The sequence below is a fragment of the Squalius cephalus genome, assembly GCF_949319135.1.
Source record: "Squalius cephalus genome assembly, chromosome: 11".
Lineage (NCBI taxonomy): Eukaryota > Metazoa > Chordata > Actinopteri > Cypriniformes > Leuciscidae > Squalius > Squalius cephalus.
Window position 1 is genome coordinate 39,102,421 of NC_137132.1, and position 27,933 is coordinate 39,130,353.

General features: G+C 39.4%; 1 protein-coding gene across 1 annotated transcript in view; it reads right to left on the reverse strand.

Moving 5' to 3' along the window:
* igsf10 (immunoglobulin superfamily, member 10) overlaps window positions 1–18,433 on the reverse strand; it is a 62,271-nt gene extending 43,838 nt beyond the window's left edge. The window contains exons 1-3 of the mRNA XM_079885710.1: window positions 18,197–18,433; window positions 17,285–17,553; window positions 17,078–17,207 (exon numbers count right to left, since the gene is read on the reverse strand). Of these exons, the coding sequence (XP_079741836.1) occupies window positions 17,078–17,207; window positions 17,285–17,487 (333 nt within the window). The 5' untranslated portion in view covers window positions 17,488–17,553; window positions 18,197–18,433. The remainder of the gene's footprint in view (window positions 1–17,077; window positions 17,208–17,284; window positions 17,554–18,196) is intronic.
* Between the last annotated feature and the right edge of the window lie 9,500 nt (window positions 18,434–27,933).

The window sequence follows — 27,933 nt, forward strand, 5'->3', positions numbered from 1 at the left end:
TTGGAGGAGGGTCTGGCTGGTCTAGAGGAGGAGGAGGAGGAGGAGGCTTTGGATGGTCCAGAGGATGAGGATGATGCTTTGGCTGGTCCAGATGGAGGGAGAAAGAGTTTGGCTAGTCCAGAAGAGGTTTTGTCTGGTCCAGAGGATGAGAATGATGCTTTGGCTGGTCCAGAGGATGAAGATGAGGCTTTGGCTGGTCCAGAGGGAGGGAGAAAGAGTTTGGCTAGTCCAGAAGAGGTTTTGTCTGGTCCAGAGAATGAGGATGATGCTTTGGCTGGTCCAGAGGATGAAGATGGGGCTTTGGCTGGTCCAGAGGATGAAGATGGGGCTTTGGCTGGTCCAGAGGATGAGAATGATGCTTTGGCTGGTCCAGAGGATGAAGATGAGGCTTTGTCTGGTCCAGATGGAGGGAGAAAGAGTTTGGCTAGTCCAGAAGAGGTTTTGTCTGGTCCAGAAGATGAGGATGAGGCTTTGGCTGGTCCAGAGGATGAAGATGAGGCTTTGGCTGGTCCAGAGGATGAAGATGAGGCTTTGGCTGGTCCAGAGGGTGGGAGAAAGAATTTGGCTAGTCCAGAAGAGGTTGAAAAGGGTCTGAATAGTCCAGAGGAGGAGGCTGAGGGTCTGGCTGGTCCAGAGCAGGTTGGTGAGGCTCTTGATGGTCCAGTGGAGGAGGATGAGGGTCTGGCTGGTCCAGTGGAGGTTGTTGAGGGTCTTGCTGGTCCAGTGGAGGAGGATGAGGGTCTGGCTGGTCCAGTGGAGGTTGGTGAGGGTCTGGCTGGTCCAGTGGAGGAGGATGTGGGTCTGGCTGGTCCAGTGGAAGTTGAAGAGGGTCTGGATGGTCCAGAGAGGGTTGAAGAGGGTCTGGCTGGTCCAGTGGAGGAGGATGAGGGTCTGGCTGGTCCAGTGGAAGTTGAAGAGGGTCTGGATGGTCCAGAGAGGGTTGAAGAGGGTCTGGCTGGTCCAGTGGAGGAGGATGAGGGTCTGGCTGGTCCAGTGGAGGAGGCTGAGGGTCTGGCTGGTCCAGTGGAGGAGGATGAGGGTCTGGCTGGTCCAGTGGAGGAGGATGAGGGTCTGGCTGGTCCAGTGGAAGTTGAAGAGGGTCTGGATGGTCCAGAGCGGGTTGAAGAGGGTCTGGCTGGTCCAGTGGAGGAGGATGAGGGTCTGGATGGTCCAGTGGAGGAGGCTGAGGGTCTGGCTGGTCCAGTGGAGGAGGATGAGGGTCTGGATGGTCCAGTGGAGGTTGGTGAGGGTCTGGATGGTCCAGTGGAGGAGGCTGAGGGTCTGACTGGTCCAGTGGAGGAGGATGAGGGTCTGGTTGGTCCAGTGGAAGTTGAAGAGGGTCTGGATGGTCCAGTGGAGGTTGGTGAGGGTCTGGATGGTCCAGTGGAGGAGGATGAGGGCCTGGCTGGTCCAGTGGAAGTTGAAGAGGGTCTGGATGGTCCAGAGGAGGTTGAAGAGGGTCTGGATGGTCCAGAGGAGGTTGAAGAGGGTCTGGATGGTCCAGAGGAGGAGGATGAGTGTTTGGCTCGTCTAGAGGAGGCTTTGGCTGATCCAGCGATATTCCTGGCCTGCCGTATGAGTTTGTTTGCCATCTCTGATGGCCGAATCCTTGCTGCCTCACTCACCCTTTTCTTCTTTTGTGCCTGTTGTGCCTCTTTCTTTTTCTGCAGATGTTTTTGATATGTTTGATACGATGACAGGCAAGACCACCTTAATGGCTGGTCTATTGTCATTGTCGATGCTGTCCACTCCCTTGCTTTAATCGTGGATTTTACAATTGCAAGGCTCTCATAAGTTTCAACATTCATGGAGCATCTGTCTGCTTCAAGAATATCATCCATGAGATTAAATGATCCCTCAACCAGGGGGCCTGTGAAAATGCTAAGTAGTGCTTTGACCAGTTGACCCAGAATGGGAAATCTCACACCTCTCTCTGGATTTTTCATGGATACAACTCTGCTTCACCAGTCTACATCAACTCGGCCTTCCTCTTCAATGTAGTTCTGGGCACACGTTACCAGGTCCACCTCTATTTGGTATGCCCGTATCTCTTCCTCTAGTTGACCAATCTGTTCTGGTGCGATCACATTAGGCAAGGCCTCTCCTAATGTGATAAAAGCCCCACAGATGGAGTCATCTTGAATCAGAGAGGGAGTGAGTGCAGAAAGTGAGGTGATTATCTTGTTGTCCAGAGGAAGGTTTTTGAGAAGGAACTCTGATGACTTCATGTATCCTTCTCTGAGAGAGTCGTAAATGTTTCTCACCCATATCTTCCTCTCCACACGGGCCTTGTTCAGTGCAGAGTAGCAGTATCTTCCAACAGACAACCTTTTGTCTGATAGTTGCAAATCTCTACTCCGGACATCAACCTTGATGATATCCTTTGCACTCAGTGGGATGGCTTCCGGCTTCATAAATTTGCTGAGGAGCTCTCGAACTAGGGCCACCATCTCCACGTGCAGCAAGTGCGCCATTGGTTTTTCATGTTGCATTTTTTTCAAAAATCCCTGAAATGTTGAAAGTACGCCTGCAAAAAAAAAAAAAAATGTTACTTTGATTTGACATTTTCACATGCGTAAAAAAAAAATTGTCACAACAAGAAAACAGAATTAAATACAACAGTTACATAGAGTTCAAATAAATAGCAGTGTGTTTTAAAAAGAGTGAATAAAGTATAAATACTTTTAATAGCTTTTATTTCCATATATCAGATGTAAAGGAAAAATTACTCCAAATCAAATTATTAACGAATTTGACCAGGTCTGCATTTTTCTGCATTTTTACTGGAAGCAAAGGAAACGAAATATGAATCTGTTCCCAAAAAAAAAAAAAAAAAAAAAAAAAAAAAAAAACAATTGTTCGCAAAAACAAAATCGCAGTGTTGAGATTTTTCTCTTCAACCTCAAACACTTGACATAAACTTAAGGCATTTTTCAAGATTTAACTTAACTTAACAAAGTAATATTATGGTGCATAATCATTGTTTTTGTCAGATGTTAATCAGATCATAATCAGATGTTATCATCAGTTAAATCTTTAAAATGTTATAAGTGTATGTGAATGTTTGTGGCTGAAGAGAAAAGAAAATACAATTCTCATTACTGCTATTTTTTTTTCTTAAGATAAATATTCCTTTTCTTTATTTCCTGTTAAAAAAATGCAGACTTCATAAAGTATTTTAATAGTTTGCCTTGGAATTGAATGTCTAATCTTTCCATTACATTTGAAATATGGAAATAACATACTGATTAAAATAATTTCACTTTATTCACTTGTTTTGAACAATAAACTGCTATTTATTTGAACACTTCTATATAACTCTGTATAACTTCTAAAGCTGGTTATGTTTGCTATAGTAGAGACCTGGCTGTTCTCTTTGTAAAAAACAACAACTGTTATTAACTTTCATTACATTTAGCCTAAAGTTTTTGCCTACACAAGTTAGCCTACTACAAGATACCTCTGAACATGTCGACCATGACTTTGAATCGATCAAACTCTGTAAAGAGCACAGAGATTCGTGCCTTCCGGTTAAGGTTGACTTGTGTTCCCATTCGGGATGCTGTGGCTTGTTCTTGTTGAAGAATTTCTACTCTGGTCTTTTCCTCAACTGTTAGTGCGTATCTCGTCAGCACTTCGTTAAGAAGCCTTCTGTATCACACAAACACACACATATATATACACTTGCACACACACACACACACCACTGTGGCTATTTTCATTGCTTATTCCTACATAAAACCTAACCACACCCTAAACTAGCACATCACTCTACATGCAATATAATACAATAAAAATGGTTAACTAACTGCAGAGACAGCACATTAAAAAATACTTAATTTATACTACAAAATTATTAGCTTTACCTGTATTTGTGTTCTTCATTTGGATCCAGAACATAGTAGTAATGCACCACCAGCACATCCATGAGTTCATTCAGCCTGGTGCACACCTCCAGCATCTGAAGAAATCTGTTGCTAATTGGTCTTATCAAGCTCTTGGAAGGAAGATGGAGCAGACTCTGAAACTCTGAGAAAATCTCCTTCTGTTTTGGTGACTTCTCAATATCATAATAGACATCGGAGCAGAAATTTTCCACTTCTGAGCTGAACGGACTCATGAGGGCCTTGGCAGCATTGGAAACCATGTGCACAGTGTCTCCAGATACGTCAAGGAGGTATGGGTTTTCCTTCCTTGCTTGAGTTTCAAGGCCAGACTTTTTTCCTCTCATGACTGCACAGTTGTCAAGGAGGATGCTGGTAACTTGTCTCCACTCAAGACCATAAGTCTGCATGACATCTTTAAGTTCCAGCATAAGGTTTGGGGCATTGGCAATGTTGACTTTTCTGCTTGCCAGATGTTGTGTTATTACTCTGTTGCTTTCATCATCAAAAAAGCGAACAAGCACATTGAGTATTTTATCCATATTCAAGGTTGTTGCTTCATCAACATTGAGTGAGAACATGCATTTTTTTAGCTTCTCAGACAAACATTTTTTGAACTGTAGAGCAATGCCATGAGTGTTTATGTAACTCGCATGTTGATTTGACACCGACAGGCTAGTTAACGCTTTATTGTCTTCTGCCAGTTTTTTACACAGGGTGACCAAGTGGCTGCGAAATTCTGAATGACAAATCATGTTCTGCTATAAATGTGCACAAACGTATTTTTAAATCGCAGACACGGTCAGTCATAGACAACGGTGTGTCAGCTGTAACAGTTGCTCCCGGCAACGTCGTGGTGAGTTTGAGTGCACGGGCAGCGGCTCTATGACCGGAGTCTAAATCATGACGAGCAAGCACTTTCTTACCGCTGCTAGCATACAGTAGCTTCCTCAAGCAAATTGTGCAGAAACAAGCCCCGGGCTCTTTCAGTTTCTTGCACCAGCTGCCAAAAGGCTCACCATCTCTACTTTCTTCAATCCACGCCCAGCGCCATTTATTTTTGAGTCCTTTATCTATTGCTAGGACATCATCACCAGACTTCATAAACTTGCGCTCCATTTTTTTTTCTCCGACAACGCTAACGTGACATTGATGTATGGGTGTCAATCATACTGTGTTGCAAGGGCCCGCCCTTCTCTGCTTCTGATAGGCTTGTAACGTTAGTTAAAGCTGCGTTCCTCTCATATGATTGGTAGGTGAAATAAATTGGCTCGAAAATATTAAACCGCATCTCAAATATATATATATTTTTTTTCCCTCACGGCCGCACGCCGGAGATCCGGCACGGTGCCGGAATACTTTAAGCCCTGTGTGTATATATTTATACACAAATATAAATTTTATTTATATTTTTTTATATACATAATTTATTTATTTATTTTTTTCACAAATTGTGCTTGCAAATTGTATAATATCCAAGGTAAACATGTCTAGTAATTGTGCAGTTAATTATAATACTGTATTTTCAGTTTTGGAATATGTATCCTCTCCCCAAATTTGTTACTAATAAAACACAATACAAATTATTAAAAGAAAAAAATTATATTTACCTTTTAATAGTTTGTTTACATCTACCTTGTAAATATATATATTTTATTAAAAAGGCTACAATTACAACAACAATTCAAGTGTAATCTTACAGTATATTCTAAAGTAAAAACTGTACCCAAATCTAGTCAACAAAATGTTGTCTTTCATATTTCGCCTGACTGTAACGTTGTTTTTATGAAATATTAGGGCATATAAATGTTAATTTGCAGTTTAATACGTTGCTTATACAAATAGCCTACATTTTATTTCAACATATTTCAGTCGATTTTTACTCATCTCAGTATAGCAATACAGTTTGCTAAAACATCATCATTCATTCACAAACGCGATTTAAATTTAAACTGTCTTTTGCGAGCTGTGGTAAACAGCGCGCATCTCTGCTGTTCATTCATTCATAAACAGAAACCCGATTCACGTGAGAAGGAAAAAAAACTTAGCCTACTACTGTATTCCTCAGCTCAGTCTGATCCTTGCTCCTCGAAATACCCGCACTTCTGAGGTATTTTCCATTATTATTATTCCTCACAGCGCTGCGAGACGGTGTAAACAAGTAATGATCTGAATAAACTTGTGTTTTCTCGAGCTGATATGGGGGCGTTCACAGGTTTGCGTGGATTGCCTCAATCATTTGCGTTTGAATAGCGCGTGCTCTCCGTGGGCGGAGTCACATTACATTTGAATCAGCTGTAATGAGCTCGACTGGAATCGCTCTCTTTTAATACAGATTTCACAAGATGAGAATATTTGTTTTTTATATAAATTACTTTATTTAAAAGAAGAGAATTCAAGCTTCATGCCTGTGTGTCTGTATGTCTGTTTGACTGAGTATTCGCTGAGTTATTGTTAATTTTCGGATGCGTTTCACAATGGACTACACTGACAGAGAGAAGGCAGAACTCGCTTCGTGTTTATTTTTCTTTATTTGTCAAAAAGCACAACACTTTGTTTTTATTGTGAGTATACACAAAAATAATACACATTTAACAGAATCGATTGATGTATGAAACTTGTTTGTAAAATCAAAGTCAAAAGAGTATTTCGGGTCTCAATTCAACTGATAAGGAAAAAAGCGAGCAGATCACGCCGGCGTGATTGTCGACCTCAGAGGGTTAAGCTCGGAAACTATCGACAGAAGTGAAGTGCAGCTGGATGCCCAGAGGTGAGGGTCAACAAAAGAAAAGGAGAAGAAGCCAAGGGACCACGTATGAAGAAGTCAAAGAAGGGTGAGGTCCACTACTGTCCAGATCCCCCTGAAGGACTGAGTGATGAAGGCATGGAAGAAAAGCGGAGGATGATGGAGGTACATCATACACACACATGCACATCACACATACACATCATACCTGTCTAATATTACTGCATACATACCTGCCTATATTATACTAACTATATCATGCATAACAGCCCATATACGAACGCACCCACCCACATATACACTTACGCGCGCACACACATACACACACCCCACTCACCTCACTACAACAAACACACACACACACACACACACACACACACACACACACACACACACAACCTTTAACACAGAGATTGGATTAGATACACTCATGGGTGTTGATAAAGTCCTGTGGCAGCAAAATAGAGATGATGCAGGGAGGAGTGAGGGGCAGAATAGTGATGGGGAGGATGAGGGTTGGGTGGAATAGTGGTGATGGGAGGAGGGAGGGGTAGAACAATGTTGGGGGAGGAGAAAGGAGGGGTAGAATAGTGATGGGGAGAGGACCCAGTGCAACATACACTTCCCCAGATCTGAGAGGACACTGAAGTTTTCACCCTTGCAGTAACCTTCCAACATTGCACCTACAAACATGCACACTCACAACTGAAAGCCCAAGAAGACTATTTTATTAGCCTGAAAACAAGGTTTATGATCACTGAGACTTAAGTAGCTTTGCAGAGCATGTACTTCTTGACCCAAACATTCACACTTTTTTTTTTTTTTTTGCTTTTCAAGGCCCATGGTGAGACTCTGGCTGCAGCCATGGAGGGGATGCAACTTGGCCTGTTGATAGGCTATGAAGGTGACAACCAGGATGCCTTTCCACGTGAGGTCTTCAATGTGGCAGTTGTGGTTGAGGAGACTGTTGTGCTTCACAACTTCAAGGATGTGCCATCCAGCTTTGCCATGCTTTTGGGGATCATCTACTGCGTTAACCTTGAGTATCCACGAGCCATGAAGTATTCCTTTGAGTTCCTTCAGAGGGTAGTGATGAAGATCAAACCAGATCAAGCCTCTGCCAGAGTCCACGGCATCCGAAACAAGCTCCTGAGGTATAATTTGTAAACCATGCCCCACCCGAGAATAGGATTGTAATTATTTTTTTTCATTTGTTTCTGTTGACATGCACACCAAAGTTGAAGGCAAAAGCACTTAAGCAAACAGGAGAGGAGCCCTGATTTTTTGTTGGACTTGATACATTTACTTTTGTTGGACTGAATACATTTAATGCTGAATATTGTTCAAATAATGGGGTCAAAGTATACTGTATTCAAGTTTCAAATATTTGAAAACAACCAGCTGCAGTCTGAAGTTTTAGTTTGTTTGTGTTTGGGGTTCAGCACAGCTTTTGGTATAAGTCAGCTGGATCTGTGAGATTAATGTTAAAAGGTTTTTTAAATGTTTACATTTAAAATCTGTTCAATATTTCAGTGTTGTGTAAGGAAAAAAGCTAATGCTTTTAAAGGTATGTATTTTCTATTGGGTGAATATGAATAGTGTTCAGTACAGCTTTGGGTGACCTAATGGGGATATGACAAGCAGAGGGGTGTGCACGCGCATATAGAAGGTGAGATGTTTCCTGCAGTAATCATCAGTCAACTTAACCTCATTAGGTCACACACCAATAACAATGATAAACAACTTAGATGACGGGCTGTGATTTTTTATTTTTTCGAAGGTGCTGCTGAATATAGATATCTATACTGCTGTATGTGTCTATTGGTCTATCTAGCCTACATTCAGCATGACCAATTTCTTGGTTGACAACAGGCAGTGCAGACAACTGCAGGAAACACTTCCCATCATCCACCTTGGGATACCCCCTCATAGTGTAAGCTCACACACAACCCTTCTATTTATCTTAGCCTCATTATGTGACCCACACCCAACTGAAGTTTGGTACCGAAAAAAGTATTGATTACAAGTTTGAGATGATTGCATGAGTTTTAATAAAAAAAAATGTTTTGTACTCAAATTTGTGTTTTTATAATTAATTAAGTTAAAACAAGACATTCTTTTAGATCATCTTAACTTGATACCCTAATTCAAAGACATTACTTAATGGAAATTACTAAGTTGAACCCACTAATGGGGATAAGTGAACAGAATGCTCATTAATGAGTTCACTTTATTTTGAACTTGCATAGCAAAGTTGAAACAACAATAATTGTATAGTCATGTTGACTCGCAGAAGGCAATTCACAGCTTAACAAGACTCAAAATAATGAGCTAAAACAATTCATTAATCCATTTTGTTTTTACTTGAAATTTTGAGGCAGCTGCTTAATTTATGATTTTAAGTAGAACCAAGTAGATATTTTTTACAGTGCAGGTCTGCCCCAAAAACTTTTCCAATTGTCTATGAATTCTATATTATTTTGCGGACACCACTTAGACAACCAGCCATTGAGTGAGGACAGTCTACTAAGTATCTCATCACTCCTGTGAACAGGAAGGGGGCCAGAGCAAATTACAGAGCCTGACATCGTACTTGTGAGTTCACACACCTCTTTAACATTAATTTTGATGATCTCCGACTGGCGGAGTCGAACATCATTAGTGCCGACGTGAATAATAATCTTTATTAAAATAATGCTAATTTACGATTGATGTCAGGCGCTCTGGCTCCCGGCAAACATGTGACTATGGTGGCTGGAGTCTTTATTTTCATGTTCCGTGTAATAGAATCACCAATAACTAGGGCACATTCAACAGGATTCTCAGTGGGTGTTTCACTGAGTGGGGAGAATCTTTTTGAAATTGTAATCGGAACGGAAGAGCGGTGTTTTTTCCCGCGACTACAGCGCCGCACCGTCACCCAATTGCCCTGCTGCACAGGGTCTACTTCAGCCGGAACCGAACAATGTACAGAGTTCACTAAACTAATCGCATCCAAAGCAGTATCTAAAGCCCTTGCGCTCTTACAATTAACCTCGATTAAAGCTTGGATGCGTGTCTCTAGTTCTGAAATCTTCCCCGTCAGCTTGACTATCTCCCTGCATTTATCACATGTAAATCCTGTGCTGACAGAGAAGGATATGCTAAACATGTTGCATGAGGTGCAAGTGACAATAAGAGATGACATGACTTACCGTGTTTGTTGACTGATCCTACTCACCTAAGTTGTTTGATGAACTTGTAAAAGGCACAAGCGCATGAGAGAAAAATAAATAAAGAGCGCACAGATGGCACGCTAACAGGCTAGCGAATTACTAGCTTGTTGTGCTAGCAATAATGATTTAGATTGAAGCTAGCAATGTCAGGTTAATGTGTGATGTTGAGTAAGTTATATTTAGCAGTATAAACAACAAGGAATGATAGTAAATAATGATTCAAAACAGAAAGATATATGAAGCTTACAGACGCAAACCAACGCAACAGCAGCAGAAGCAACGAGGCAGACAGGAGCAATCGATCCTACTCCTATTTAGCACCAAAACTTTGGAACAGTCTTCCTAACATTGTCCGGGAAGCAGACACACTCTGTCAGTTCAAAGCTAGACTAAAAACACATCTCTTTGACCTAGCATACACATAAGCAGTGTTGGGGAGTAACGGAATACATGTATCGGCGTTACGTATTCAGAATACAAATTATGAGTAACTGTATTCCGTTACAGTTACCATTTAAATAGTTGCTATTTAGAATACAGTTACATTGTTGAAATCAATGGATTACATGACGATACTTCTCTGTTTCACAAGTTTATTCACTCTCTAAATAAATTAAGGCAACTCCATGCATTTCCCAGAAGCCCCAATATGAAAACAAAAAAATGCGCGGTTTGCATGACCAGTCACAATGGAGTCGGAAGAGGAGCAGCGGGAGCTAGAGGTAGAGATGGAGCCGGAACAACAGAGCCAGGGCAAGAATGCATTTGTATCTTGGAAATTCAAACAGCATTTCACATTAAAGAAAGAGAAGGGAGAACGAAATATAACTGTGCAGGGAAACCTCTGCTTGCCAGCAACCAACCTCCTTTCAGCGTCCAAAGACTCCACCTCAAACCTGAAGAAGCATCTTAAAGTAGGCTACGTTTTTTTTTTCAAATACGTGCAATATAAATTCTCAGAAAATGCATTAATACGAATAGTGAGACGTCTATATATATATATATATATATATATATATATATATATATATATATATATATATATATATATATATGTAATTCTGTGAATTACTCTGCGCAAACCAAAAGTAATACTACTCACCGGATAAAGAAGGGTTGGCTCTCCACAGAACATAAAATATTAATTTATTTTATTTTTCGTATTTGCATTTATGAGGAAAAAAAACTATTTCAAAATGTAAAAAAAACAGTTCTCCGTTACGGACATGAGCGCTCTGAAAGCGGCACAAAAAGACTGCTTTAAAACTTTCACAGAAACCTCAAACAAAAAGCACAAAGCCTTTCTTTAAAGTGAATTTCATTTTGTATTAATTGTATCTTAATTTTAATCAATGTTTCATCAACCAATTGCCTGGATTTAATAAGAAGTAAATATAGCAGACAATAATCACGGAGGCGCCAGCGCGTTGTTGTAAAGTTTTTCTTTCTTCAAAGCAGAGACCAGGAGACTTGAGATGGATCTTATAAGCTGAAGAGATTTATTCTTCCAAGTAGTCTGTAGTTCATCATCATCATCAAGACTAACTCAAGAGAGTTGCCTTGCAAATTTATAGACATTTAGGGGGAGGGATTTACATTGAGGTTGAACAAAGTATGCAAATTAGGTATACAGGTTAAGGTAACACTCTAGACTGTAAGGGTCTGGCCAATCCTAATTCAATCAGCATAAGGCTCCAAGAGCCATTTGGGTCCGTAAGCCATTTGCAGAACAAAAGGTGAGATTCTCAGTGAATCATTCGTGTGCTAATCCCATCAGTCTGAGTGAAACTGGGGCTCGAAGAGCCATTAAAGAAAACAGGAAATGCAACTTTGCTGAGATCTTAACCTTAACCCTCTGGGGTCTGGGGTGTTTTTGGGGTCCTTGAGATGTTCTGACATGCCCTGACATTTGTGCTTGTTTCAGTTGCTTATAAACATATTAATGGCAAAGGTGTAAATTCACTCTATATAGCACAAACAGGACTTCCATAATATGTGAGCCACATGTATGTACATGTTTTCATTTTTGAGAGAATAATGTTTATGCATTATTATCGAAAAAACTAAAAATTAAAGTTTCTGAAATAAGGCCACAAAACACATACTAAATATGTGGCAATAAGACTTTTGACTAATGGATTTCATCGCCTAGTGTTTTTTCTTCAAAATTATATGAAAATCATCCTGCCTAATCATTCACAAAAAAACGATACATTGATTTTAGTTTTGTGAAACACTTTTAGTTTGGAAAGCCAATATGCGGATGGGGCGTTTACGCTCCAACAGCATCATGCATATGTAGTAGTTCACACCTGGTGAGACTACGTCCCTGCATACTTAATGAGCCATTCATTTAGGTGTGTCACTATAGCTAACTTAAATATACAAGCTTCATAAAAATGATCATTCTAGGAGAAAATTTCAGATGGCATTTAGAGGCTTTTGCATCTGAACTCTTCATATATACACACACACATATATATATATGCATGTACATACATACTTTATAATCTTTTCAAAACTAGTCAACGTCTTTCAAAACTAAAGTATACATTTTATCATACGTATTTCAAAGTAAAGGATTCATTAGTTAGTTGATGACTTTATTTTTGACAAAACACATACAGTATATATTCCTCATCTCAGTATAGCAATAGAGTTTGCTAAAAGCTGTTCATTCAATACAGCAGTATTTGAAAATCGATCATATTTTGTAAAATTACATTTATATTTGCATTTATGTCAAAACCTAGACACTTTTAAACATCAAAAGGACATTTATTAATATGTATTCGTGTCAAAATGACAAATAAACAGATTTTCCTATTCAATTTTGCATGGAAACGCTTCCAAGACGCTTGCGTGTCGCGTGAAAAATAGGCGTCGGTTCTATTTCTAGAATGCACGCGTTTTCCACGCGGCTCGTGCCGCGCCTGAGACGCGCGTCTCACACAGGCAGTGTGCAAACTCTAAACTGTTAACATGGATGGGAGCCGAAATAAAAACGGACACGCCACGCAGCTGAGACGCTTACGCCACGCATCCAGTGTTTCACCGGCCTTATCCAGCGGATGTGGGCGTTTCACAGGTTTGTATGGATCGCCTCACATTTGCGTTTGAATAGCGCGGTCTCCGTAGGCGGAGTCACATTAAAACTTAATTAGCTGAGATGAGAACGACTGACATCTCTCTCTTTACATACATATTATATAAACTGTGAATATTTGTTTTTTATAAAAATTACTTCATTTGAAAGAAGATAATTCAAGCTTCATGCCTGTGTGACTGTATGCCTGTTTGACTGAGTATTCGCTGAGTTACAGTTCATTTTCGGACGCGTTTCAGAATTGACTTCACTGACGGAGAGTAGGCAGAACTCGCATCATGTTTATTTTTCTTTATTTGGCGAAAAGCACAACACTTTGTTTTTATTATGAGCATACACAAAAAAAATACACACTAAACAGGATCGATTGATGTATAACACAAGCATATAAGATAAAAATTAATATATTTTTTTAATTTTTTTTTTGCACTCATACGGAAAAAAACGAGCCTATCGCGCCGGCGCGATAGCCGACCTCAGGGGGTTAAAAGCTAAAATCAGTATTCTTCACTGTGATGTTATGTAAGGATGCATATCTGAAAACATATTCTTAAATTTTAACCCTTCAGCGTGAACTGGAGCTGGTCTCATAAATGAACGGCCGTTTCACACATACTCTGTTTGCATTGCGTATGCGGTGCGTTTTTTTTTTTCCCCGTACCCATGTTAACAGGTTAGAGCTTTCACACTGCGGTCCGTTTATCCGTCCCAGTTGTGGTGTGTTGGCTATACAGCAGTGCAGCGATCGTTTCCGCACCGAGTCTATTTCTGCTGTGCCGCAAACGCTGAATTAAAGTGACAGCGTGGTCAAAATGAACACAGATTGAGCTGAAAATGTAGTAATTTCACCATAAATGCATTTAATTAAATAAAATGTAGCCTAGTAATACCATCATAAATGTATTTAATTAAATAGGCCTACTGCTTTTTTTTCACAGTCATCTTTTTACTTTAAGACCGGGGTAAAACAATGAAAACTAGGCCTACAGTTTACTTTAACAAGGCGAAATAATGAACAACACTCGCCTGATTCGTGGAGGTTGAAAAACAAGTTATTTGTGGCATGCAAGATTTATTGTATTAAAATTTAAATGCAAAAGAAAAGGCATGAGAGTCGGCTGTTTTTGTCAATTTTAAGTTTTAATTTAAAATGTTTGCGATTTTAAAAGCCTACATGTTAAATATGTTACCACTTGCTTGAACAACTTAATCTATATAGAAGTAATGCATTGATTAATAAGTTGTTTAAATTGTTTAAACTTGAATACGTCTATTAAAGAGTGTATATGTGTAGGCTACAAAGAAAATTGCACCGGTGACAAAACTTTTTTTAAATAAAAGTTGCTGAAAACTTCTGGATTTGAAATACAAATATTGTGTATGTGTTTGTGGTATCAGTGGATCATTTGCACACTGCAAATGCATCATATGTGAAAGCACTATAGCGCGTGCTGCTCCTGTACCACATACGCACCGCAACACGCAGCGCATACGCACTGCACACTGAGTATGTGTGAAACGGGCGCTCAGCGTATAAGGTAGTAGGCCCTACTTGCCTCACAGACATGTCTACTTTTAAACAGAACAATTCAAGACGAAAGAACTGCTCTCTGCATATGTAATCCGTATGAAATGTGCATTTCTCTCTGGCGCGTTCACTAGGCTACTGCGAAGATCGCGAGTCAGCATCGTCAACTTCATCTTTGTAGCCGACACTGACAAAGAAAACACTTGTTTATTAATAAACAATTAAAATATCTCCTTTCTATATTTGACATATTCATAATTATTACTTTTGCCGGTTCTTTGTGACAGCTTTTAGGTGCTTTATTGGCATACGCATCACCACCGCATCACCGCACCCCCACCCCACAAGAATAGGCCTGTTTATTAAGCAGGATTTGATGTCCGACACGTATAAAATGCAATTCAATGTGGAAGTAATCCAAGTATTCAGAATACGTTACTCAGATTGAGTAACGTAATGGAATACGTTACAAATTACATTTTTGGGCATGTATTCTGTATTCTGTAACGGAATACATTTTGAAAGTATCCTTCCCAACACTGCACATAACACATTATAGACTTCTATAATTCAATATTAGGCTGCATAGATCAGGTCAGCCGGAACCGGGAACACTTCCCATAAATCCTGATGTACTTGTTACATCATAAGAAGAATGGCATCAATGCTAATATTAGTCTCTCTGTTTACTGCAGTCCGCCGGATCCAGGCCGTATCCAGATCTGATGAAGGACCTGCGCCTGGACACGACGACAACGCAGTCCTAAAGTGTCAACTAGTATCTCCCCTGTGAAGGCCTCCCTCCCCTCCCTTTACCTCTCTACAGATAAAGCATTGTTGGGATAATTCCGGTTATATAATCAAACGCGCATATCTATAGACTGAACTTGTAATATGCATGTGCATGCCATCGGCGTTCCCACATGTTTTTGAAGTTTTCGCAGAAAGAACTTAAGAGTTTTCTGTTAAAACGGTGTCGTGTTAGCGGCCACTAAGTTAATAGCTAATGACCGTTGCGACCGAAGTGAATCAATCAAACTAACTTTAGCTGGACAATAACTTTATCCTAGAGCTGCTATAAAGCCAAAAAATCTCTGTTACTTTAATTTCCTATTATCAATGTAAATCCGCTTTGGAACAATCTACATTGTTAAAAGCGCTATATAAATGAAGATGACTTGACTTGATCTGTTAAACCTTAAAGACTGATACAGCCGCCCACGGCTAAAAATAACTATTGTTCTTAAATGTTTAATAACTTTTAACCGCTAATCCAATTTGTATGCTTTAAAAAGTCTGATAAAGAGTTGATTCACGGCTGAATCTGGTATTGAGTTTTTCACGTTTGGACATTCAGAGGCTTTGTAGTGAATGTGATTGCGTCATCAAGTTTTGATCAGCATTGATTCGTCAAAGAAACCCATGCGGTTTGTTCCTCTGAGCCAAACTGGAACTATTGTTGATGCTTAGTCCCACCCCTGTCCCTAGATCGGTTGAAATTATCATCTACTCAACCAATAAACATAGGTTTTGTTTTTTTGCACCACCAATTAGCAACTTTCTTTGGAAATTTGAACTGAGGCAAAGTGAAAGTAGTTGCGTGAGCACATGCGTGCATGCATGAAAACAAACACAAAATAACAGATACATTTATAAATTTGTAAATACTACTTATAGTTTGTGAAAAGCATTTGCACTGTTTGTATTTTCACAAGAAAATTCACAAGACAAAAAAAAAAAGTCACTTTTGCTTCAGTGTTCTATTATAATATAACAATGTTTTCTATTTACTTTACTTCCTGAACTTTTCTGGACACATCTACATTATCAGTAAATAAAAAACACCAGATTTTCACTGAAAATCATAAACCTATAATAATGTTGTAATAAATGGCTATAACTTGCTTAGGGATTGTTACATGTAGACAAAATTTCATCTGGAAATCTAGAATATCCAAGTATAACTTTCTTGGTTAACAAAACTTGTTTGCTGCCGTCTTTCTTAAATCTGATAAATTAACGATTCTAATACAAAATAACTGTAAATTTGGACATTTTAAATGAGATGACACTTGTTTAAAATGGTATATGGCACTTGATGCTGACTGCTATAATGGTTTAGAAAAACAAAGAAAAGAATAGGTGAGTCAGGTTCCCCAAAACTGTTCTTTAAGGGTTAAGTATTTTCATAAAAGTGCACTAAGTAATATTTCACTCATGCTGCTGGTATAGTAGCCGTGACATACTACCATCTATTGTTGTGGATGCAGCATCACACAAAGCAAATGTTTTCAGTTTCCAGATGCCTCTGTACACATGCCCTGTTCACAGTGTGTGATTATTTATTCCACAATGGAAAATTGGGGTGTTACAGAGATAAAGTGATTAGAATTTGCCTGGTCATGTGATCTCAACATGACATACATGATATGGATGAATAGCCCTTGTGTTTAATAAAACAGCTTTTTTTTTAGACCAGTGATATGACTGAAGTCGCTATCTCTTAATCATTTTTTAATATGGAGAAAAAAATAGCATACCTTAAATACAGAAACTTTTAATAATGTTGCTTCCAAAGTAGTGAGTTCAGTATTTTACCTGCAGAGATGTGAGGTCATGGAACGTGTTGTCCTCAACAATCTTGATGATGTTACTATGCAGCATTAATAGTTCCAGGTGTTTTAGTCCAGAGAGGTCGTTAACTTTAAGAGTTGATAAACTGTTGTACCTGAAACACAAAATTACAAATGTCGGAATCGGCCTTTATAGAAAGTTTCATGCTAGTTTGACTGTGATATGTTTTACCCCAGGTTAATCCGTTCCACAGCTGGCTGAATGTCCCTGGGTATTTGACTCAGGTATCTGAATGTGCAGTGCACTTCTGATGGAGCGTAACAGGCACAGGATTCGGGACAGCCGCTGCTTCTGTGTGTTATATCGGCCAAAACACACAGCAGCACCAGGAATCTCCACAGCAAACATGACTCTGGTGCTGTTGGGCCACGCATTCTGGAGAAGAGCTGTGTTTCTTCCCTATTTATGACCAGCTCAAGCTGCCATTAATCATTAGCTTTCTGTAAGAAGAAAACAATGAATCATTTCTACAGTACTATTCACTGCCGTTAACAAAGTTCTACATGCAAAGTAGGCTACCTTTTAGATATTTCAAGCATACCTTTTTAAAATTATAATAAAATGCGTAAGAAACATTACACAAGTTTGTTTATTAAACATTAAAAAGGTAATATTAATAATATATTAAAATATGACATATTTCATGTTTATTAATTCAGTTCACATTTATTCACAATACATCATTTCAAAGCAGTATATGTTTCTACGAAATCTGTTATCAGAGGTGTCTGTCACAGTAATGTCCTTATGGCAGAAATTTACATTTATAAGACAATAGTTCAGCCGAAACAATGCACGTTAAAGCAATGTGATCATAATGATTACAATACAGGGAAAATTTGACAGTTTTGAATGTATGTAGCTAAATATTACAGAAGATGTTCTTACGAATATTATTATAAGACTTATTATATGAATTGGGCTATATGTCATGACCACATCCAAACTTATAGTAAAACAGAACTTGTATTTGACGCGTTCTGAAAATCCGTGTCAGCAACATCTCGATTTAACTGCAGAGATGCCGACGAATTAGCAATAAATGAATTAATACCACAGAAAGAGTATATGAAGCACACTTACCTAATACGCAGACTATTTAGATAAATATTCACATGAAACACTGTCCACATGGCATGCTGAAATTAATAATCCATCAGTCGTATCCTTCGCTTTGTCCCCTCAGGTTTAGAACATCGAGTGTGATCAGGTCAGCTTTCGTTGAGAGAGAAACTGAGCGATTGAAACCTCCTCCTCTCGGTCTGTAGTGCGAGAGGTTCACACGGAGTAAAAGGAAAACATTCTCATGGACAGATATGAACTGCCATATCACAGCAATGATTTGTGAAAAGATGCATCACTTCATGTATTCACTCGAAGAAAAGTCCGTAAAAATACAGCCAGGCTATGTTCCGTGTTAATATGACTGAACTTTCCGTATTCATTTTTTTTACAGGTGTTTAAGCTACAACGGGGCTAAATAAGGCACACCTTAAGAATTTTTTTTTTTAAATAATGTCTTAACTAATACTTGTTCAAAGCAATTACTATAGCAAAGTTTGCATTTCTGTTTATTTTGATAAAATTACTAATTTTTGTTCAATAAATATACTGTCATTAAAATAGAGTTTTTAAATAAAATTAAATGTATTAAATACAGAAACAATTATTATTATTTTAAAAAGTAAATATTATAAAAAGCAATGAATGAGATCGCATAATAATTTAATATAGATTTACAGTAGTAACAATAAACGCTATTTTATGATATGATTAATGTCATATTCTTAAATAGGATGGTTTCATTATATGGTGATTATCTCTAAGGCCACATTTACACATAGCCGGGTATTTAGAGAAACGAATATTTCTCCCCCTCCGTTTTCAAAAATAACATTGTGCACACAACATCGTTTTCAAAAAAAGTTGTCGTTTACATCAACCCGCATAGATACAATGGGCGGCAGTGTAGGGAGAAGGATAAAGCCATGCAAGCCAATCAGAATCCTCAAAATCGACAACAACGAATAGCACGAGCGACTTCCTGTTCCTTTAAAAAAAACAGACATGGCGCGAGGTTCGTTCGTGTGGACTAGTCTCGCGTAGCCAGACCTTCAGACTGACGGCAGAAGGTCTGGACTCTATCGCAGCTTTTCTTGGCCAAGAGGACGTTTGACTGACATATAACGCAACCAATCACAGTTCGTTTTGTTCCGCGTCATGTTTAGGGCCGTGCCAATATAATGTCGATGTCCCTACAATAACAGACCGGCGTGCATTTCATAAATTATTCATTCAAGAACGTTGTGCAAGTTTACTGCAACAATGGATCCGCAAACTTCACATACTTTTGAAAATCCAGCGTTTAGTTGATCCTGGTAAGCGCTCATTTGTCTCAGTTGTAAACACAACGGCTTTCTTCTTCCACGAGGGGTTTTGGCGTCACGGCATTTGTTTCCAGACGGACCGTTAAAGAACGCGACACACACGTCTCGCGGACATCCTGTAGAATTCAACCAATCAGGTCGCGACTTCGAAACTCCTGAAGTGTTTCCAGAAAAGTGTGCCATATGCATCAGACGTTTAGCCAACGTTCCGTGGGCGTGACGTCTGAGGCTGAGACTACGTGTGGACAGACAGCGAAGCAAATGCAAACAGGCCAAAAGCGTTTGCACAAAAGTAAAAATGAGTACCACCTTAACAGCATCCATGATCAAATAGTAGCCAAACAAACTATAAACATAGGGCGCTCACATGACGTAAGCATTTTCTGGCGCATAATGTGACGTTTGAGAACCTAAAACCCCGTTTCTCCCAGTTGACACGGCAACACATAACCGGCGTTTTCAGAAATCTCCACTTTGGCCGGAGTTTTTAGAAATAATCGTTTTCTGGGATAAAAACGGCGTTTTCGTGTAAATGACAGGCCAAAACGCAGGGAAATATCTGCGTTTTCCCATCGTGTAAACGGGGCCTAAGATGGACTCCCAACTTAATATATGATATTTACTATCCTAATCTGACCATTTCATGTCAACAAATGAAAAAGTCAGTCAGGTATTTATTATCATGTTAATTGTTGTGCCTTTTACCTCAAATACCATACTTTTACATATTCTTCTGTTATTAAAAAAATGTTACTTTAATTGCACCTTAAACAAAACTGAAAATCATTAACAAGACCTTTGTCTCAAAATATATTCAATAATTGTATCGATTCTCATTTGCTATTTAAATCTACAACATTTCGTCAAATATTAGATCAAATTAGCACAGAATCAACTTTGCACTTCTGCTCATTTTCACAAATTTCCACGTGCATCTTGAAAAGCGGATGTTTTGAAAAGTGCTGCGGCAAGTTTTTGTGCATCAAATGCGTGTTTTTCCCCCGTGGAGCCTTTAGCCCTCATTATCCGTTTTTCTATGGATTTTTTGTTACAGCACATGTTGCAGCAAACAACTAAATACATTTTTATGAAATTTCATATCAAATTATGTCTTGTTTATATTTACGTAACAAAACATGACTCTAAATAGGTTAGCCTATTACATAATTGTTTGCACAAAGCCAATAAATGTCCAGTTTTTTTAAATGAACCAGATCAAAGCCATTTTAATAACTGACGTAGCCTATTTCTGTTTTAATTGTCATATTTTTTATTGGAACAATCCATTTGCAAACTACAGCATACTGTCAAAAGTTTTAAGAAAAATGTTGTCATCCATCCATCCATCCATCCACTTATCCTCTGTAGTCCCAGGTCTGCTGGAGTCAAGGGCAAGGAGAACATGGATGCCATGATGTAAAGTAAAAAAAAAATGTCATGAAGACTGTTTATTTATTTAATTTATTTATGATAACTTCTATGAAGTATCAAATCAATATTTGTTATGACTATCCTTTGGCTTTAAGGCAATCTGCAGGTCATTTTGAGCATCATGAAGTTGCCATAGTTATATGAATTTAGTGTTTTTAGTGTCTTCATGTAGTGCCAGATGTGACCGATGATGTTCAGACATCTTTGAGTATCTGTGTGGGTCATGCCATCTGTTGCAGGGCTCATGGTTGATAATAATCTCACTGCATTATTACAATGTTTGCAAAAGGAATGCTTGGACATCTAAAATATAGGTTTTTCTTGACACTGTATGTCTCTCCTGTAATGAGTTTTGCATCAGTTATGACTCAACGAGCGCTGATTCCGTCTAGGGCTGTCAATCATCTTGCGTGGTATAATTCCTGCTTTCTGAATGACCACGTCCTGTGTAAACTTTAGTGATGGGTCGGTCATGAACGATTCGTTCATTTTGTGCTGACCGTTTATGCGCATTGCGCAACATAGGTTCATTACTGGAAAGAGAAATGATTAGTTCATCTCTCGAGTCTTCGGGTCTGATTCTTCTGAGTCTTTCGTTCTTTTGTCACGTGATGAACGAATGACTCGAACACAAAGTCGATAGACTCGAAACGTGAATTAATCAATTCTGTATCCGGCTCTACAGACTGCATAGCTCAGTTTATGAGGATGTCATGGGATGAACGAACGACTCAGATCGGGAGGTGAGGTAAACTAACAGACTGCATGGCCTTAAGACCCAGATAAATGAATGAATCATTTCTGTTTCTCATAATTTGGCCTTTTCCTTGCATTGCAATTTTTTTTCTTATTCAAAATGCGATTAACATTTGATGTGTTTGGGGAATTTGGCTAACATGTAACATTTTAAATACATTCTGCTGAAATGAACGAAATGACTCGAAAAAAGATTTGTTTATTTTGATAAACGAGATTCAAAGTCAGTAAAATGATCCGAACTTCTCACTACAAGTAAACTTCCTCCTTCACAGCTCTGTGAAAAACAAATCAAAATAAACATTTCTACACATTCAAAATGGAGAATAAACACGATTATGATAGTATATGATTTGTGTCCGATATTCATGCGATTTGGGGTATTTTCATATGAATAAAGAATGTTTACAGTATACATGCTAAGCAGGTTTAGCGATTAGCTCCATACAGGGTTCTAAATGAACAGAACAGGGTTCGCCAAATGCGGGTTAAAATTCATTTTGGCGGGTGTTAATATAAACTTACTAGTCAGTTTGGCCGGTGATGCATGAGGCATTACATGCATGATATTATCCCCTTGGCAGTACTTCCTACATTTCCCATAAACACTGTGCCATAATGCTACGTGATGATGTTTCATACGCCCACTGGCTGCGAGATTAGACCTTCCTTAACATAATGCCGAAAACCCGAAGTCTCTAGGTGGTCTGGTTGAGGAGTAGATAGAAGTGCAAGATTGGTGCGCACAGACGCACAGAACAGAAATCATGAGTTAACAATCGCAATTTGTCCGGTGGAAAATTGCGCTAAAAACAAGGTAGAAGAAGAATGAACGGAGCCAGAGCAGGGAGCATAGACTGAAAGAGGAGGGAGTTAGCTAGTAAAGTAAAGTAAAAAGTTAAGATTAAACTAAATGTGGTTGTGGTTGGGACAGACTTCTGGGGGCGAGAAGAGGAACGAGGCAGGGGATGAGTAGCCTGGTAATCCCAGACTCTGCTACTTCACTTTGCTTCGTAGACAGAGTCTGGAATGGCATAATAGAGAAGTGTTTTCTCTCTCGCGGGGGGGCGCTTGTCTGAAGTTTAAAATCATTGGTTACCCGTAAGCCAATCACATAACGTTTGGTTATGGCATGTGTTATGCGCCGGCTCAGCCGCATCTAACTTCCACTGTAAACACATGTATGATGCGAAAACAAAACCATCGAGCGAAATACCGGAGTGAACATGGCTGTGCGCGACTTTTGCAGATTATGTGAAGTAAAAATCTACGCATCCACGGTACAATCAGTGTCTACGTCACGGCTCTCAGCCCGCCCTCTGTTCGTTGATTGGCCCGGCTGTTTTCAGGCCGGAAGAAAACTGAAAGATACGCTGCTATCTCAGACTGACTACAGAAGCGGAATGAAATTGAGCGGAAGTAGGAAGTCTGACGTAGTCAGGCTAGGGGATGAGGATATCGACAGAGAAACTAAGAAAACAGAATTTAATGCCAAATGGCTTACGGGTCGTGAATGGCTTGTGTTTGATCACGAAAATGTCGTCATGTTTTGTCAGGATTGCCGCATGTACACGAAAGAAGAAAAAAAAATGAACAATTTTGTAGTGGGAACTAATAATTTTAAAGTTGAGGTAGTAAAGGACCCAGAGAGTGCCCGAAGTCATCAGGAGTGCCTAAGGATTAACCCATTTAATCCCAATTTTTTCCCAGACACAAAAATATCCAAATCATGTGTCATTAGTATCCCTTTGAAACAATCAATCATAATTTTTTGAAATTTTCATGGAAAAGTGTGTGAAAAAGTGTGTTTTATGATCGGTCACAATTGTGACCGGTGGGATACTGTGTTGTATCAACCACTGTATTGATTTAATATAGGTCTATTTGACCTGTGCAGTGTGTTTGTGTGTGTTTTTGTGTGTGTGTGTATGTTTTGTTTCTGTGTGTGTTTTTGTGTGTCTGTGTGTGTGTGGGTGTGTGTGTGTGTGGAGATCAGACATCAGAGGAGACGTGACCATGTGTGAGTGTGTGTGTGTGTGTGTTTGTGTATGTGTGTTTGTGTGTGTGTGTGTTTCTGTGTGTGTCTGTGTGTGTGTGGAGATCAGACATCAGAGAAGACGTGACCGTGACCGTGACCGTGTGTGTGTGTGTGTGTGTGTGTGTTTATGTGTGTGTTTATGTGTGTGTGTGTGTGTGTGTGTGTGTGTGTGGAGATCAGACATCAGAGGAGACGTGACCGTGTGTGTGTGTGTGTGTGTGTGTGTGTGTGTGTGTGTGTGTGTGTGTGTGTGAGTTTCTGTCTGTGTGTGTGTGTGTGTGTGTGTGTGTGTGTGTGTGTGTGTGTAAAATTAGGTAGAAAGTAAGGTAGAACAGTTAGCCTATGTGTATTAGTATGTAGATACAATGGGTTATCCCACCGGTCACTATTGTTGCCGTTGACATGTTTGTGAGTTCTATGACCACATTAAACAAAGTTGAGTAATTGCAAATGCATATATCAATACTAGACACCTTAAACATGATGTGTACCAAAAATCTATGTCCTATCTTTATGTTAACATACTTTACCACCCTTTTCTTTGGGAGCTTTCTTGCTGCCATCCTCTTCTCTTGGCGCAAACAGGAAGTAAACAGCTCTGGTCATGTGACAATTTACAGTAAACATGCGACACTGCACATATTTCATTGAGACCCTTTATTATTTCAATATCTGCTGGAAATGCATTGATAGATCATTCAGTAACATTTTTATAGCCTTAGAAATGAAACATTTTTTTACTGTCACTATTGTGACCGGTGGGATTAAATGACAGGTCGTATTGAAGAGAGCCTTGCTGGGGAGAAGCCTCCATCCAGCTTATTGGTGCATTTCCACCACCTTCTGCTCCAGAGTGTGAATCAGAAAATAGGTTTACAGACTTAGGGTGTATTCACACCTGCCTTGTTTGGTTCGTTTGAATCAAACTCAAGTTCGTTTCCCCCCTTGGTGCGGATCTTTTGGGCAGGTGTGAATACAGCAATCGGACTCGGGTGCGGACCAAACAACCGAACCGAGACCCAGCTGAAGAGGTGGTCTCTGTACGGTTCCAAACGAACTCTGGTACGGTTCGTTTAAGGTGTGAACATGAACCGACCCAATTGCTGAAAATAACGGATAAAAATACTGATGTGTTCAGCAAGTTTAGCGAACGGATGAAGGAGAGGGGATATGAGCGGTCTCCCGCACAGTCCGGCGCGCTGTCTGTGCACACGATACTGTTGCGTGTCTTTCTACATGTCGTGTGTGCATCAGGACATCCACAGACAGAGCGTTCTCTTTTGTCTTATCACGCTTAAGGTTTAAAAGCATTTGCATGAATAGGAGCGTGATCATATAATGTAACGGTAGTTTAAAAATCCTATTACAACATTGTATAGACGACATTTTATCATATGATGCTCATTAGATTCTTCATATTGCGTTCGTAGAGAATAACACCAAATCAGTAAAAGAACAAATATTGCATAATGAAATATCTCCATGCTGAGCCTTTTTTGCACTTCCTGCTTTTCCCTGCTTGAGAATTCCTGTCCAATGAATGGACGACCTTAGCACACGTGTGGTTTTGTTTACACATTTTGATTCACTTGCAAAAAGAGCAGTGTGAAAGCGAACCGTACCAAAAAAAAAAAAAATCAACATTGTATTTGGTCCGGACCAAAGCAAGTGAACTATCTGACTTTCCTGGTGTGAAAACACCCTAAATCTCCTAAATATTTAATAAACAATGTCCCAATCTTAACCTAGATATCACAATTTCTTCTCTCCCATTTGCTTGCTGTCTCTCTTTCTCTCTCTCTACTTGCTCTCAGTCCTAATCATCAGCACCTGTAACTGGTTTGTGAAGTGTGCCTGAGATGGAGAGTATAATGGGGCAGTCCAGTGTTTGCAGCAGTGAGACGCACTTCTCCCCTGCTCCAGATTGAACTCTATTGTGAAATATGTTTGCTTCTGACATTCAGAGACAGTAGTTGTGAGTTAGCTGTGGCTAGCAGTGACCTGTGTTAAGTGATCTTGATATCACTAAAGCTAAAAATTAAGCAGAAGGTATGTTGTTCTTGTTAACCTGTTTAGTAGTTACTGTTGTGAGGGAAGCTGTAGGGGGTGAGTGCCTTTTTCTTTTAATACTGTTTTTGTCTCTGTTTTTGTATAGCAAGGGAGTTGAGGGAAGTTTATGTTGTTTGCCTTTTTGTTTAACCTTTCTTAGGTTAGTTAGGACTCCTCCCAAAATTAGTTAGTGGGCTGTTTTGTTTGTTATTTTAGGTCTTGCTCTCCCCTGAACCATTGCTCCCTAGTAACCCATGTTCTGGCCTTTTTTTGTAAATAAAATCCTTTCTTTGGTGTATATCATCTGGTGTCGCCTTTACTCTGGGACAGAGGATTGAAGTGTGTTCTCGCCCTCCTCCTTTTTTTTTTTACCTCCCCTCCCGACCCCTAGGTGGTTAGGGGAACGTAACGCATTGATTCTGCATCATTTTTGCTGTTATGATAAACGTTTTTCTTATGCTGGATATGTGTAGCTGCAAAATGTGCATGTAGTTGTGCTTATAGTTACAGCTGTTGCTCCTAACTCCCTTTTTTAGATTCAATATATCAAAAGAAAGAACAGACCCATTCAGTCTTCATTTAGAAAGAGGACATTTTGGGCTAGCCATGCTTTAACCTCCTCTGAGCATAGCAGAAGAGAATTAGTCATTACAGAGTTGTTTCTCTTGATTGGAATATGAAATTGGGTGTCATCCATGGAAAAATGAAATGATACACCATGTTTCCTTAGAATAGCGCCCAGAGGTAGCATGTAGAGAAAAAAGAGAAGGAGTCAAAATACGACAGGTCAGAGGTGCAATGGAGCTGGAGAAATTAGCCATCTTTACTAAACACTTTCTGTCAGACAGGTATGACTGAAACCATGTCAGAACAGAAGCTTTTAGACCCACCCAAGACTCTAGTTTAGATAAAAGAGTAGGGTGGTCAGTGGTTTCAAAAGCTGCCGAAAGATCTAAGAGAACAAGAACCGAAGAAGATGTTGATCTGCATCCAGGTCAGATAATGGTTGATCCAATTGCAAGTGTGAGCATACTTCAGCAAAGCACAGATGGAAGTTTGTGCTAAACTGTGGAGAGTAGAACCGTGACAATGTCACAGGTGCAAACAGTGTTACAGGTGCAATAGTGAGCTGAGAGAGCTCTGGAAGAGAAGGTGAGAATAATATAGGCTTATGATCGGAGAGCACAATATCAGTGACATCGAGCCCATAGGAGAGAACAAGATCCAACGTGTGGCCCTAAATATGAGTAGAGTTTTTGATCCACTGCGATAGATTAAAATCATCTATTAGATTAAGAAACTCAAGGAATTTGACAAACAGCAAACATGAATATAAAAATCGACCACCAGTAGAAAGCGATCATAATTTGTGGCAATTGACGATAAGCTCAGTAAATTGCTGTATAAAATCCTTAGTAGAATGTGAAGGGTGGTATATCACCCCTAGACCAGGGGTGCAAACACATGTATGGTCAAAAAAGAGAGAGGTAATCGAAGCCCTCGTCCCGCGGCAAATATCCAGATACTACATTGCCACCATCCCCAACCCACCCCTATAGACACATAGAGTCAAATGAAATTTAAAAAAACTATCTTCCACTTCTTCTTCTTGCTTTACTGCTACTTCCTGAAAACAATTTCACCTGATGATTTGAATAGCTCTTTTTGTAAAGAATTAACAATTCTAGGATGATTTGGGGTAATTGTGTAGGGTAGGCCTAGTGCATCTGCATAGAAACTAATAAACAAAATACAAATATAAATACAATAAAACACAAATACACGAGAAATAAAGCAATGCTTTATGTTTTTCAGGTAAATTAACTGTATTAAGTATTAATACAGTTTATCTTTTGACAAAACGTGATTTTTCTCTTTCTCTTTTGTTGTTTGATTAACTTTGGTGACACAAACAGCTGCAGGTATATTGGGTGCTGTCCCTTTAAGACGAATGCACGTATCTAATACCGGTAATGACACGCATCCGTTTTATTTTGACTGCGTTTACGGGGAAACTCGTTGAGACGGACACTGGCTTATTTAAGACAACGTCGGCAGTATTGACGGCAAAATAGGCTACTGAATATTTCGTTCTGTAGGCCTATTGACAGGGGCAATATTTGAAAATCGATAATTAGGCCTATTTTTTAAATTATAAT